Source organism: Macaca thibetana, chromosome 1 (genome assembly GCF_024542745.1).
Source record: "Macaca thibetana thibetana isolate TM-01 chromosome 1, ASM2454274v1, whole genome shotgun sequence".
In the NCBI taxonomy this organism is placed as follows: Eukaryota; Metazoa; Chordata; class Mammalia; order Primates; family Cercopithecidae; genus Macaca; species Macaca thibetana.
The window spans coordinates 158,096,449-158,110,051 of record NC_065578.1 but is presented as its reverse complement, the minus strand read 5'-3'; the positions used below and the strand labels follow the sequence as shown (position 1 = coordinate 158,110,051).

The 13,603-nt window shown below is 51.8% G+C and overlaps 1 protein-coding gene across 21 annotated transcripts in view; it reads left to right on the top strand.

Moving 5' to 3' along the window:
* The window catches only part of NFASC (neurofascin), a 201,101-nt gene that overhangs the window by 175,737 nt on the left and 11,761 nt on the right, over positions 1–13,603 (top strand). For 9 of the 21 annotated variants that reach the window (XM_050762304.1, XM_050762301.1, XM_050762305.1 and 6 more), the window contains 4 exons: positions 377–607; positions 4,377–4,493; positions 5,799–5,951; positions 12,729–12,860. In XM_050762304.1, coding sequence (XP_050618261.1) covers positions 377–607; positions 4,377–4,493; positions 5,799–5,951; positions 12,729–12,860 — 633 coding nt within the window. Of the gene's footprint in view, positions 1–376; positions 608–4,376; positions 4,494–5,798; positions 5,952–12,728; positions 12,861–13,603 lie in introns of those variants that run through there. The other 12 variants (XM_050762345.1, XM_050762356.1, XM_050762342.1 and 9 more) reach the window with 4 other exon arrangements.

Sequence of the window (13,603 nt, the reverse complement as noted above, 5' to 3'; positions counted from 1 at the left end):
GGGCCTGTGTCTGGGTGGCATCTGGCCAGTGTTTGGCCTAGGGCTCCATGCCATCCCTGGGGTCTGAGCGATTCAGCGCGTGCCCCTTTCCCGTCTCATCCTCGTGCATCCTTGGCTGGGTGCATGCTGGGTGCTTCAAGCCACGCAGACCATGAGAAGAAAATGAAACACACACAGGGCTTCATTCTCTTCCTCTCCCATGGTTGTGTCTTCTGTTGCTGCAACCTGTCTGACCCAGCCCGTTGTGCCTGGGGAGGCCCCTGATGACTAAGCCCCATCTCCTCACCGGGCTGCCTGCCTTGCACGCGGGGGCCGTGTGTCCAGGCTGGGCACAGCCAAACCAACCAGACTCGGCTGTTTTACATTTCCCTCTCAGCTCCTCCCACATTGCCCCCGACTACCGTGGGTGCGACGGGCGCTGTGAGCAGTACCGATGCTACTGCCATTGCTGCCACCACCGAAGCCACAACAGTCCCCATCATCCCAACTGTCGCACCTACCACCATCGCCACCACCACCGTCGCCACAACTACTACAGCCACTGCTGCCACCACCACCACGGAGAGTCCTCCCACCACCACCTCCGGGACTAAGATACACGAATCCGGTACTGCGCATCGCCCATGCTCCCCATCCCCTCCTGGCCCGCCTCCCCAGTGGTCTCCAGACGAACCCACAGGCTCCCCCAGCTAGGAGGTGGGGTCTGGGATGGTGTTTACCACCACCTCCTTTTGTGTTTCCTTTGGAAACTCACCCGTGACTAGATGCTCAGTCCCATAGCCTGGAGGTCCAGATCTCCCCCAGCCTGGCCCTGACACACACAAACTCCTTGGGTGGTCCTCCACCACTCAGTACCCCCCATTCTAGCCTCAGATCCCTGTTCCTTAACAGATGGCCAAGCTCCTTGGGCAGGGCCCCCAGGTTCCAGATGTCAGGACTGCCTCCAGCTACATGTCAGGCAGTCAGCTCAGGGCCGAGCACTCTGGAAGGAAGACTGTGTGAGGAGGGGAAAAGGACCAGCCACTGCACGACTGGCCTGAGGGAGTTTCCTGCCCTGGCCACATCTGCATCTGGCCTAGAGGCTGAGCAGCAGGGAGTGGCTGTGCCAGGCAACTCTGTTCCCAGAACCCCTGGTCCTTCCTTGCCTCTCCTCCCACAAGGGACACTTAACAGACTTTTCTTTTACAAAGTCAGAGCTTCCAGGAAACTGTATTGCCAAGGAGTCCCTTAATGCCCACTCACGTTCCCCAAGCCCTCAAATGCAGGCATGGAGGGAAAATTACGGGCATTCTCAGGGCCCCTGGTAAGAATCGATCCCAGGGCTGGTATACTGAGCCAGGAGAATGCACTGTTCCTGTATCATGCAACTAGGCCAGGAAGCTCTGTTCTTCCAGTTCGGGGAGACCCCAGGGGAATTCAGCGATGCTTCCAAGCACTGAGCATCAGTCTTTTATTACCAACAAGGGGAAGGTTTGTAGCTTCCTGAGCCCACAGGCCAGCTCTAAAATCAGTGTGAGGCAGCCAGCAGGGCTGGCAGGAAGCATCCAGAACTCTTCTGCCGCAGTTGTAGAATTGTAGGCCCCAGTGGGCACCCCTTTGTCTCCTGGGCAAGTCCTTTACCTTCCAAGGCCTCCCTTCTCCCATCCTGCTCCACTTTTCTCGGCCTCCTGAATGAGGATGGAGGCTTAATAGACATGAGAGGATTTTGTTTTTAGCTCAATGACATGGAGTTAAGTGAGCTGTCAGGGCAGATGAGAGGCACAGCTGCCGTGAGCTCCTGAGACCCTGAAAATGCTGGTTTGCTTGACAGGTGCCATCTAGAAGTTAACAGGCACTTTAGGAAAAAGTTGGCTGAGGAGGAACCTGCTGGGGTATTAGAAGCTGCCACCAGCGGGTTGGTGACTGATGTCCTTTGGGGCCACGGCAAGGCATCTTTTTCATTGAAGTGGGGCTCTTTGTCCTACAAGTGCTTTGAGTTTGGAGAAAAGATGAATCAAAAATGAAGAAAGGAAGTGGCTCTTGCTCCCCAGCAAAGAGTGACTTGCCTTCTGAAATATAGGCCTTGTTGCCACGTAGGATCAGCCCCCGCAGCACTCCTCAAGTTCTGTGAGACACTGCAGAGGACCTGGCCATGGCCTTGATCTTATCTAGACCTTGGGAACACTCCTCAACCATCCTCACCTCCTTAATGTAGCAGAATGGCTGTCTAGGACTTTAAAAATGAATGTTTACCTTTTTCGTGCCTTACATCTCGGGAAAACATGTTTCATAAGTTTACTCTTCTCAGGGTGAAATAGGCCTTTTTATTTGTCCTTAGCCTGTCTTTTTCAGATTTCAAGGGAGATTCCCTAATTCTTACATTCCAGGAGTCAGTGAGACAATCCATGCTTCCCCTCCCTGACCCTTTTTGTGTTTCTAGGTGTTGATATCTCACATGCTTGGTCCTTCTCTTTGAACTTTTTAGTGCTTCCAGGTCATGATCCTGATCTCTCTGTGGCAATGCCTTCCTCCAGCTCCCACTTCTAAATCATCTTGGCTTCCCATTGCCTAGCCTTTTCTAAAAGAACCCCAATCTTCGTTGCCTTTAAAACAGCCAGATTTGAGTCAATTTCATATTGGTGGCCAAACTGTTTAAACACAAATTCTCTAGCTATTTACAGGGCTTAGAGCTGAGGAGAAGGAAACTCAAGTCCCCAAATCATGACTAATCACAATTCATTCTCACCAGCAAGAGCCATGAAATTCTAAGGAGCTAGAATTTGGGATGGCTTCAAGCGGCCAGTACAATTGAAGCATCTGGCAGACAGGCAAGGAAGCCTACCTTCTGCCCTCCCCATGGTGCCATCAATGGAATCACTTTCTTGGCCCCTCACTTAATATGAATCATATCCACCTGGGGCAACCAACGCCTGACAAGGTTGTAGTGCAGAAGGCACCTCTTTGAAGTGAAAACCAGGAGATCTTTTATCACTTCCCCAGCCCTGCAGGCTCAGTCACATGTCAAATAGATAATGAATAAATGCATCACCAATGTACTCTATTCATTTATTTTTGACAAGTGAGTTGGTGACAGTGCCCCCTTGCATGCTAATAAAATATACAGGAGCCACACTTGTAAAGTCTTTGAAATACAAGGCTTCATGTGAGTACTCCACTATTAAATCTTTGCTGGAAAACGGGGTAACCAGACTGCTGGGACTCTTGAAAAATGATTACGTTTGAAGATTAGTGCCCTTCTCCTGTACACAGGCTATGGTTTCAGACAGCACCACGGCTTTGATAAAGTGGCTCCCAGCTCATAAGAACTTGATAATTAATGTCCTCTGTGTTGCATAGAGATCAGGCATCAAAAACTTGGTGGTGCTGAGAAGCCAACAGAACAGGATTCTTTGGTATCTGGACCACTGAGGGCTGGTTGTCAAGGAGTTATCTTCTCTTGGTCCCACCTAGTTCACGCGAGGGAGAGGAAGCATTCACACTGCCTTTCTCAGGCCCCTGAGATTCTAGGCTTTAGACAATCTGAGGCTGTTAGACACATCAGTCAGGCTCTCTCTGACCAAGAACAACCCAAGAGGCTCCCTAGACCAGCCTCACCTGTCTGGATCACCATTCTCCTCCAGCTTCAAAAGTACGTCCTTCCTGCAAATTTCATCAAGACTCTTGGCTCTTAAAGATTACCCTCTCCTTCCTGCAGCACTTCTCTGCTTGAAGGGCAGGGGGCTGGCACACATCTCCTCTGTGTGGCCTCCTGCTCCTGGACACACGGCCTTTTTCCTGGGCCCTTTCCTTACACTGTTGACATGACAAGGGATCTGAAAAGGGAATAAGTCCAGGTTAGAGCCTCAAATGGCACAGATCAAAACCCACTCTTTCTACAAAAATTAGCCGGGTGTGGTGGCGGGCGCCTGTAATCTCAGCTACTTGGGAGGCTGAGGCAGGAGAATCGCTTGAACCTGGGAGGTGGAGGTTGCAGTGAGTCGAAATCACGCCACTGTACTCCAGCTTGGGCAACAGAACAATACTCCGTCTCAAAAAACAAAAAACAAAAACAAAAAAAAACACTCTTTCATTTCTAACCCTACCTATGTGGACACAGTCAGTTTCCAGCTCTCCCTCAGAAGTCCTCCCGACTGCACCTGCTTGTCCCTGGACAGTGACCTCTGGCCTGGCCACCAAGGCTGCAGCTTGGAGCTCTGTCAGGCCCTGTGCACAGCCATTTCTGACTCTCCCCTTTCCTAGATGACTGTGTGTACGTGTGTGCGTGCGTGAGCGTGGGCATGTGCGTGCATGCACACGCTTGTGTGTATGTGTGTGTCTCCATGTCTCTGGTGCCACTCCCTCCTCATCACTAACTCCTCTTCTAACCCGTCCACCAGCCCCCGATGAGCAGTCCATATGGAACGTCACGGTGCTCCCCAACAGTAAATGGGCCAACATCACCTGGAAGCACAATTTCGGGCCCGGAACTGACTTTGTGGTTGAGTACATCGACAGTAAGCATTGCTGTGCGGGGTGGTGGTGGCGGCAGCGGCGTCGGCAGCAGCGGCGGGTAGCGGTAGATGCCATTAAAGAGATCCTGTGAACTCCCCCAGGCTCAGAGAGGCCTTTTAGCCTGGCTTAATTATGGCTTAATGAAATCGATATGCACTCAGGCAGCAGAGAGGTGGGAGGAACAGACTCAAGGAGAAGGAAGGGGGCTTCTCAAGCCATTAGTGGAAGTCTAGGGTTGCATGTCTGTGGAGGACCTGTGTAAAGGGGTCCTTCATTCATTTCCTGCCCAGGATGAGGGTTCTGAATAGCCCCCAAATGAGCCAAATCTCTGCATTGATCTCCTTAATTCAGGCTCCACTAGACTGGGTGGGCCAGTTCACAGACTTGGGCTACAACCCTGCTTTGCTCCAAAAGGAATGCCAGCGGCCCCTAGTCAGAGCCACAGACCAGAGCCATTTGTCCCAGCTGGTGGCTTGAGCTGAGTTGCTCACCCTTTACTGGAGCTTGGGACCAAGGGTACAGATTCATTGGACTGCAGAGTGTGGCCCCTGAGTGAAGGACCCTGTGGGTCAAACCCACCATCCTGGCCTCTTTAGTATGTGCTCTAAACAATTAAGCCAACTAACCCAGCCAGCCAATCCACCTGGGATAGCCTACCCAAAGAGCTCTCAGGAGAGAGCAAAGCTGACTTAGTTCTCTCTGGTTGGAGGAGGAGTTCACATCCACGGCACCTGGACTCCATAGTTTGGTCCATACTTTTGTCCATACTTTTTCAGCCTCCTACCACCCCTATTCGCCCTACAGCGTACATGCACAGGCACACGCTTTTCCTGATGTGGGAATTCACCACATGGTGAGAAATGAGAGGTGAAGCTAGGAATGAGAGCCAAGAGTCAGAGTCCCAGCTCATCTTGTTTTCATGAGGGATGCTAACTGGCTTTCTGGCCCTCACCAGCCAGATCCATGTGAAAAGTCAATCGCTTCTAGGGCAACAGAGCATCTGCTGACAAGCTAAGAGTGTAAGGAAGTAGGTTATAATATGTCTAGTGTGAAGACTGGTGAGGAAAGAGAACTTCAGGAGAAGGAACGGTGTCCCCAGCTGAAGGGCTGTTTAAAAGAGTTGGTATTGCATGGACAGGCCTGGGGAAGCTGCCTGGAAACCTCCCGGTCTGTACGATGGACTGGACCCGCGGTTCTCTGGTCCCTTCCCCCACACTTTCTACCTTTGACAGGTGACCAGGACCTAAGCACTGGCTCTCCAGCTCCTGGTGCCTGGCTCTAGGCTGATTGAGGTTTCTGTTCCCCAGGCAACCATACGAAAAAAACTGTCCCAGTTAAGGCCCAGGCTCAGCCTATACAGCTGACAGACCTCTATCCCGGGATGACATACACGTTGCGGGTTTATTCCCGGGACAACGAGGGCATCAGCAGTACCGTCATCACCTTTATGACCAGTACAGGTGAGAGGGGACCTGGCCTGGCCATCCCCTGCGAGCATGGGGCATTTCATTCTCATCCTCAGCTTCCTGCTTGCCTCTCTCCTCGGAAAGAAGACTCATCCCCACCCCATTCCCCACCTTGCATGGCGTGTCTCAGCTCTTATTATGCATCAGCTGAAGGCTCTCAGGAAGCCTAGAGGAGCCCAGTGTGCATGCGTGGTAGACAGGAAACAGTGATTGTGGCCCGGTGGGGTCAGAAGGAAACAAAGGGTTGTTTAACGACAACAGAGAACACTTAGCCCCCTGCTCTGCCTGGTGTGTGTGCACATTTGGTCACTGTCTGTGGGTCTGCGGGCTGCAGGAGAGTAGTGCAACCTGGCCTGTGTGCACATGGGCTGGCTCCCTTCATGTAGGATCAGGGGATAGGGCCATCACAGGGCCTTGATCTAGAAGTCGCTCCAGGAGATCAGTGCATTTGTTACTCCCTTGCCACCATCATCTATTGTTAAAAATTTCAAAGTGAGTGACACAGCTTGTTTGGGGCTTTGTTTTTGTCCCAAGTTTGTCTTGGCCTAAAAGTGGGCAACTTTTTGGCATGCAGGGAGAGGGGAAGAAGCTCTCCAGAACTGGAATGGTTCTGGCTCTATAGTGGCTTCAGCTGTGGATGAAGAAACGTCTTCCTTGTGCCAAATGAACAGGCCAACTGGGGCTCAGCAAAGGGCACAAGGTTCAGCAATCTCTGTGCTGGTAGGGGTAGCTGGCAGTCCGGATACTTACAGGGCACTCTCTGGTCTGTGTGTGTGTAGCTTTAAACTCAGCCGAGCAGGCTGCCAAGTGGCCTGTATGCTAAGCCCCGGGGCTAAGGGTAAGGGTAGGGAAAGAGATTAAGAGAGAAAAGGATCAGTACCTTGCCCCCAAGGGATATCCTAATCAGATGCGGGTCATTAGATACACAGGATAGGGGAGGGGAAAAAACACAGTGATTTATATGAACTTCTGAATGTTGACTTAAATATTCATTACTCCTCCTGCACCTGGCCTGGCGAGGCTGATCCTGGTAGCTTGCATCTCGGGAGTCCCTGCCCATCTGTGTAAACGTCTCACCCAACCCCTTCTTTCCTAGTCCCTCCTGGTCTGGCATCCTGTCTTCCTCCTTGTGTCTCTGCCTGTCCTGCACATTTGCATGCCATCAAGGCTCAGAGGGTCTGAGAGTCGGGCTCCCTGATTGAGGCTAGCCAGGCCGACTCAGGCAGGATGTCTGAGTGAGTGGCCAGCCTGTCCTGTAACAAGGGGAGCCAGGCCAGGCAACTGGACAGTGGACCGAGCAGAGCAAGTGGCTGGACTCTGTGTAGCTCAGATGAGGTCCCAAGCTGTTGCTCACTGGTATGTGCATTTGATTTTGCTTCATTACATACTTGAGTCCAGCACAGCAGCAAAAAGCAAAGATGATATTTGAAAATAGGGTTCCATCCTAGGGAAGACTGCCAAAACCAGGACAGCCTGCTTTGAGAGTTTGACTTCTCCAGGTGCTAAGCCCTAGGGCTGTGGGTGAGGGTTCAGGCCCTGCCCTCAGGGATGTCCTAATCTGATTTGGGGTATTAAGCACACCATAGAAAACCGATTGATATCGGGTATGCTTCTGAACCTAAATACTTGTTTCTCTTTTCCTGTGCTTGGTGGACAGGCTCATTTTGATAGCTTGCTTTACAGTGATGAAACAATCAGCCCTGGCAAGTCTTCCCAGGCTCCTCCCAGCGAGAGCTGGAGTGGGCAGGTTGATGAGCCCAGCTCTGAGTACATATCGTCCACTTCTCTCACAGGCTGACTGGAAATTACTGTCTGCAGACCACATAGGGAAAGGAAATATTTTCACTTTCTGAAGTCTGTGAGTGTGTGTCCATATCCTTCAAAAATACACATTGTCTTTCCTGTGGATGGACTCCAGAGCCAAGTCCATGCAACCCACAGATCCCTGTGTTTCATTAAAGCAAGAACTCATGAGCATCTCTGGGCCCTGACCACTGGTCGTTTAGACAACCACAGGCTGTCACTTTAGTCAGCAGACTTGAATGCACTATAGCAGTTCAGGAAGGAAATGGAAGGAAACCACTGGAAAGGCTGACAGCCTCTCTGACCCTCACCAAAAAATCCCAATGGGAAGTTAATCACCTCCTTCAAGTGTTTGAAGCCAAAGAGACCTGAGGGGCTACAAACACATAACCCTGGACTCCAAGAGGCCCATCAGCCCTTCTGTACTGGGTGCGGGATTGGGAAAGGCGGGAGGATGGCGGATGCTGAGAGTGGGCCAGCAGTCAGATAGCAGCCTGCCTCGGACCTCAGGAGAACAGGGAGCAGGGCCTCAGGGGACCTGAATGCAGTCAGCCTCTGCTGTGTTTGGAAGAAGCATCTCTTCGGTCGACCAGGATGGGGCAAGGTGTGGAGAGGTGTCAAACGGTGCTTAAGTGAGAACAGCCAAGCCAAACTGTATTTGGGGAAAATCTATCTCCGTTATATTTGTTCATCTATCCCTATTTCTAGGACATAATTCTTCTGCAGACTTTGAGTGACTGGCCTTTCTTCCCTGGCCAAACCCAATTCCTCTCAGTTAGAATTAGGAGTCATGAGAGCTGTCTGCTTTGCAGGTGTATTGCCCGTTTCTGAGTGGGTGTTGCAGGGGGAGGTATGGAAGGCACACAAAACATGTCTTCTAGTCCAGTGTAAGAGGTGTGTGGCCTGGACGAGAGGATGCTCTTCTGGCTCTGGTCAGTTACAGCTGAGAGTGGCGAGTGTAAACGCACCCTGGTCTTTGCACACTGATATTACTGGATCCATTAGGAATCTTGAAACAAGTTTAACAGACCCATTGAGTATGGTGTTGACAGTCAAATATAATTGCTCTGAGGACTTGCTAAAATGCCTTCCTCTCGGAGTCCAGGTCATGGGGTCCCATTATAAGTGTGATCATTATGTCCTCAATTTCTTTTGGTCCTTGAGAAACTAAATCACTTTGATGGGATGTGGTCGAACCCACCTTATCCCAGATCCCACTTGATTGTGAACAGCCTTCTGTGTCCAAACTTCACAGGAAATTCTTTGGCCTTTTCAGTAAAGATGGAAGGTAACATTTGAACTTCACCTGGTACATCAGGAATGAAAAGCCGTATTTGCTTCCTAATTGCTCATGTGGCCCCTTTCTCCTGGAATGATGACTTTCTTTCCCAAGAGGAAGGAAGTCTTGTGGAGAGAGCTGTCAGGTGCATCAGAACAAGCACTAGGAAGATGGTGGTGCAACTAGGCCGTTGACTAGGTCGTTGCAGACACACAAACCAACCTCCTTGCAAAAGGTGGGTACAACTATCCAAACACATGTTGAAGTAATTCCTTCATCCCAGTGCCCAGGTCCCGCACATGGGCAAGCCAGTATCCCTATGACCCCTAGCTAATATCAGGGGAAAAACCTAAATCAGTATGCCAGGTTAACTGTATTATAGTAAGATTAAATTGACCCATTAATCAATAAATAGTCACTGACTACTTGTTATGTGACCAGCATTGTGCCAAGTACTACGAGGCTAAAAGAGATCCCCCATTCTCAAGACTTTAATAGTATAATTGGAAACCAGGACCCAGGAAATAGAACAATTAAATGTTCCACTGCATGGAGCAGCTGAGGGTGAAATCGGAGTTCGGAGATGGTATGAGTTGGAGCAAGGGGAGATTCAGGGAGGAGGGGTAGAGTGTGCAAAGGTGGCAGTGAGCTAGGAGGGCGACAGCCTGGGCTTTCTTGGGCAGGAGGGGCAGGATGCACGGAAAGGAGACTGGCGCTCCTGGAAGGCCAGGCTCAGAAGCTGAGCCCACACAGTGGGGAGTAAGGAAAGGTGGCATCATTGGAAGTCTCCTAGGAAGGTGGTAACAGGATGTCTCATTGTATCCACAGGAACTGACAGGCACACATGAGGGGACCCCTGGAATAGAATGGAACAGTGAGGGGAATATGGGAGGCGTTTTGGAAGATGTGGCAGCTCTTAGAGATGGGCACAGTGGTGAGGCCTCTGGCAGCAGCAGGAGAGCTGGGAGAACCAAGGCAGGGGGCAGGAAGATGCAGGTTGAATTTTAAGCACACACATCCAAGGAGAGCTGGAGGAGGAGGCTTACGGTTGTGGGGGTGGCTGGAGGGATGATGGGGATGAATAAAGGATCACTGGTGATGATGAGAGTCAAGGAGGTGGAGATCAGCCTGGGAGAGGCCCACTCAATGGTAACAGCTGAAACGCTAAGAACAGAGGGGCTTAAAGTCAGCTTGCTGGGGGTGCAGAGGAGTTGGCAGGAACTGGAGGGGGCGGAAGAGTATAGAGTGTACCAATAAGAGGGCAGCATGTGAACTGGAGCTGAAAATTCTGGTAAGTTCCTCAAGGGTTTTTGTTTTAAGACACAGGAACACTTAGGACTTTGAGACCAGCCTATGCAACATAGCAAGATCCTGTCTTTACTAAAAATAAAAAAAAAATTAGCTAAGCGTGGTGACATGCACTTGTAGTCCCAGCTACTTGGGAGGCTGAGATAGGAGGATCACTTAAGCCCAGGAGATTGTGGTTGCAATGAGCTATGATAACACCACTGCACTACAGCCTGGGCAACAGAGTGAGGCCCTGTCTCAAAAAGAGAAGAGAAGAGGAGGGAAGGGGAGGGGAGAGCAGGGAAGGGGAGGAGAAGGGGAGAGAGTTGTAGGGGAAGAGAAAAAAGAAAAGGAGGGAGGGAGGGAGGGAGGGAGGGAAGGAAGGAAGGAAGGAAGGAAGGAAGGAAGGAAGGAAGGAAGGAAGGAAGGAAAGAAGGAAGGAAGAAAGGAAGGAAGGAAGGATTAAATAGATAATGACAGATCTATATATATTAAATGGTTATAAATGCTATGAAATAGAGATAGTGGCTGGGTGGGAGTTGGGGAAAGGGACTTCGTTTAAACTGGGAAGGTTCAGGAGGACCTCTCTGAGGAGGTACCAGTTGCCAAGGCAGCCATTAGAAGAAAAAGCAGCAGATGCCAAGGCCCTGCACTAGAATGAGAGCGGCCAGCATGGCTGGGGTATAAAGCATGAGGACAGGGTGGTGGGAGGTAGGACTAGAGAGACGGCCAGGGCCTGCTCTGATGGAGTCTGACAGCTCAGGATAAGGAATGAAGAGTTTTCTTCAATAACAATGAGAAGCTTTGGAGGGTTAAAGCAAGAAAGTGATTCAGTCCTACGTGGGGGGTTGGAAAGATCACTCTGACACTGTGGCGGGAGCCTGCTGGGAGCAGGAGTGGAAGCAGGGATGGGACTGTTCTCTGCAGCCTACCTACATCATGGTACTCACAAGCCTTGTTCTCACAGGCCTCTCCTGCTTTGCAGCCCGGGGCTGCCCTGGGCAACCAGAGTGCAGAGGACACTTGTTCATCAGTCTTCACCCTGTATTGAGAACTTTCTTGGTGCAATGCCATTGCCTGGGCACTGGGAAGCCTGTAAAAATAGTTTCTGCCCCCAAGAGGAGCAAAGGGTGGGCTTGCACCCAGATAATGTCCCCACAAGTGGCATGTGCTGTGGCCCTCATGCTGTTCCCCGTGCTCCTAGAAGGAGGCTCAGTGCCTTGGCGCCAGCTCCATGGTTCTTGGGGTGCCTGCTGTTGTGTGCCTCTCCCCAGGTGTCTGTGGGCTGGCTGGTTCCAGGGTTACTTTGGGTGTATTAAGTTCCTTTGATCCTTCCCTTCTGTCACAGAGTCTCACGTTCTGTGACAGGCTGCATTTCAAGAGGGGTCGCTTTTGTTCTCCAGCCAGTAGAAGGGAGAAGGGCGAGTTGGTACTGACCACACCCCCCTCCCGAACCCAAACCCAGCCATTGGGCCATCAAGGACACCCTCAGATGACTCCTGAGCACCTGTTCTTCAGGGCCTCCTGCAGGCCTTTCCAATCACAAAGGGATCTGCCCACTTTGAAACAGGTCTCCACATATGCTGGGCATGGACAGAGAGGGACTCACTGTCACAGGGGTTGGAGGAGGGGGCACATCGGCTTGTCACAGACCATCGGGGGGTCACCCTGTGTGGAGTAGTCTGGAAGTGTCATGGAGTGAGCAGAAGGCACAGCCCCAGCCCCACGTCGCTGCTGGCCTGGCTAGGGGTGCCCACACCAGGATTGCCTTTGCTGTCAGGAAGCACATGATCCACTAGAGAGATGTGAAAAGACAGGGCATCCTGGGCCTCCACTTGGTCCAGTCCCCACCCTCAGGAAGGCTGGATGGCTTCAGAGCCATGCTGGTGGGCAGGGATGCTGCTGTGCGCCTGTGCAGGCCTGCGAAGGTGTTCTCATAGCGGGTTTTTGCAACATGGCCACGGCCTACACTCCCTGAGGGTAGCTTGCCGGCTCCCATTTCTCCACCCTGGACTCATCCATGGGGAATCATACTTCCATGGCCAATCCGTGGCCATCCCTCAGTCCCCACTAGGCTGTGACCAGCCCTCTGGTTTCCAAGAATGCCGTGCTTCGTTCCTAGGATACTTTCCCTTCCTAAACGACCTGTTCAGCCTTCTGCTTCTTATTTGCTCCTTGTACCCCTTTCCTTTGCCTCTTTTCTGATCTTTTGACCTTGGCTCTTTAATTATTTTCTTTTTGTTCTTTAGCGGGGTAGTTTGGGCCGGGGGGCTGCTAGGTGGTAGCGTTAGGCTCCAGGAGAAACATCCATGTGAAATAGCTGAAGTTCTTCCCTCCATCTCCCTCCTCACCGTCTCCCCCATGAAATCATTCACGGGTTTGCTTCCGGCCCTCCCCGCCAGCTTACACCAACAACCAAGCGGACATCGCCACCCAGGGCTGGTTCATTGGGCTTATGTGCGCCATCGCCCTCCTGGTGCTGATCCTGCTCATCGTCTGTTTCATCAAGAGGAGTCGCGGTGGCAAGTACCCAGGTGAGCCGTGCGAGAGGCGTGGGCTTGCAGGGCGGGGCACGTCCGCTTTCCCGTGAGTCTCCAGGTCTCCAGCCAGATCCGGGGACTGTGTTCTCTCAGTGAAGCCAGCCCTTGCCCGGCTTGGAAATACAATCCTCTTGCCTGTGCATCTTCGGGCTGCTAGCAAGCACTTGAGTTAATTAAGTTCGCCTGAGTTGGACGGATGGCACAGTCCAGGCAGCCTCAGAGAGGGGATGGAAGGAACCCTGGCTCCTGTTAAGAATGACCTTTCCTCCCCTTGACTCACCACCCATCTGCTCTATAAATTGGCTTTTTTTCAGCCTGAATCTCATTAGGATCCTGGGTCCCGGGGAAGGAGAAAGGAAGAGAGGCATTTTCTCTAACCGTGTCCCAGAGAATGGGGAGAGGAGGGGTCTGGGCAGAAGCAGCACACCCATGAGAGAGTTCCAGAGGTGGGCACTCAACAGGATGATGGTGTAACCACCAATACCACTAGCAAGGGTCAGAAGCTCCGATGCGAGGAGCAGGGAGAGGCTGAAGACGGGTGGCATTGGTAGGGGCCCCCGTGGTCCTAAAGCACTTTGGGCTTCCCTAAAGTCCCAAGGAGACCTCAAGATCCTTCAGCCCCTGGCTAGGCACAGTGACTCACACCTGTAATCCCAGCACTTTGAGAGGCCAAAGCGAGTAGGTCACTTAAGGTCAGGAGTTTGAGGCCAGCCCAACCAACATGACGAAACTCCGTC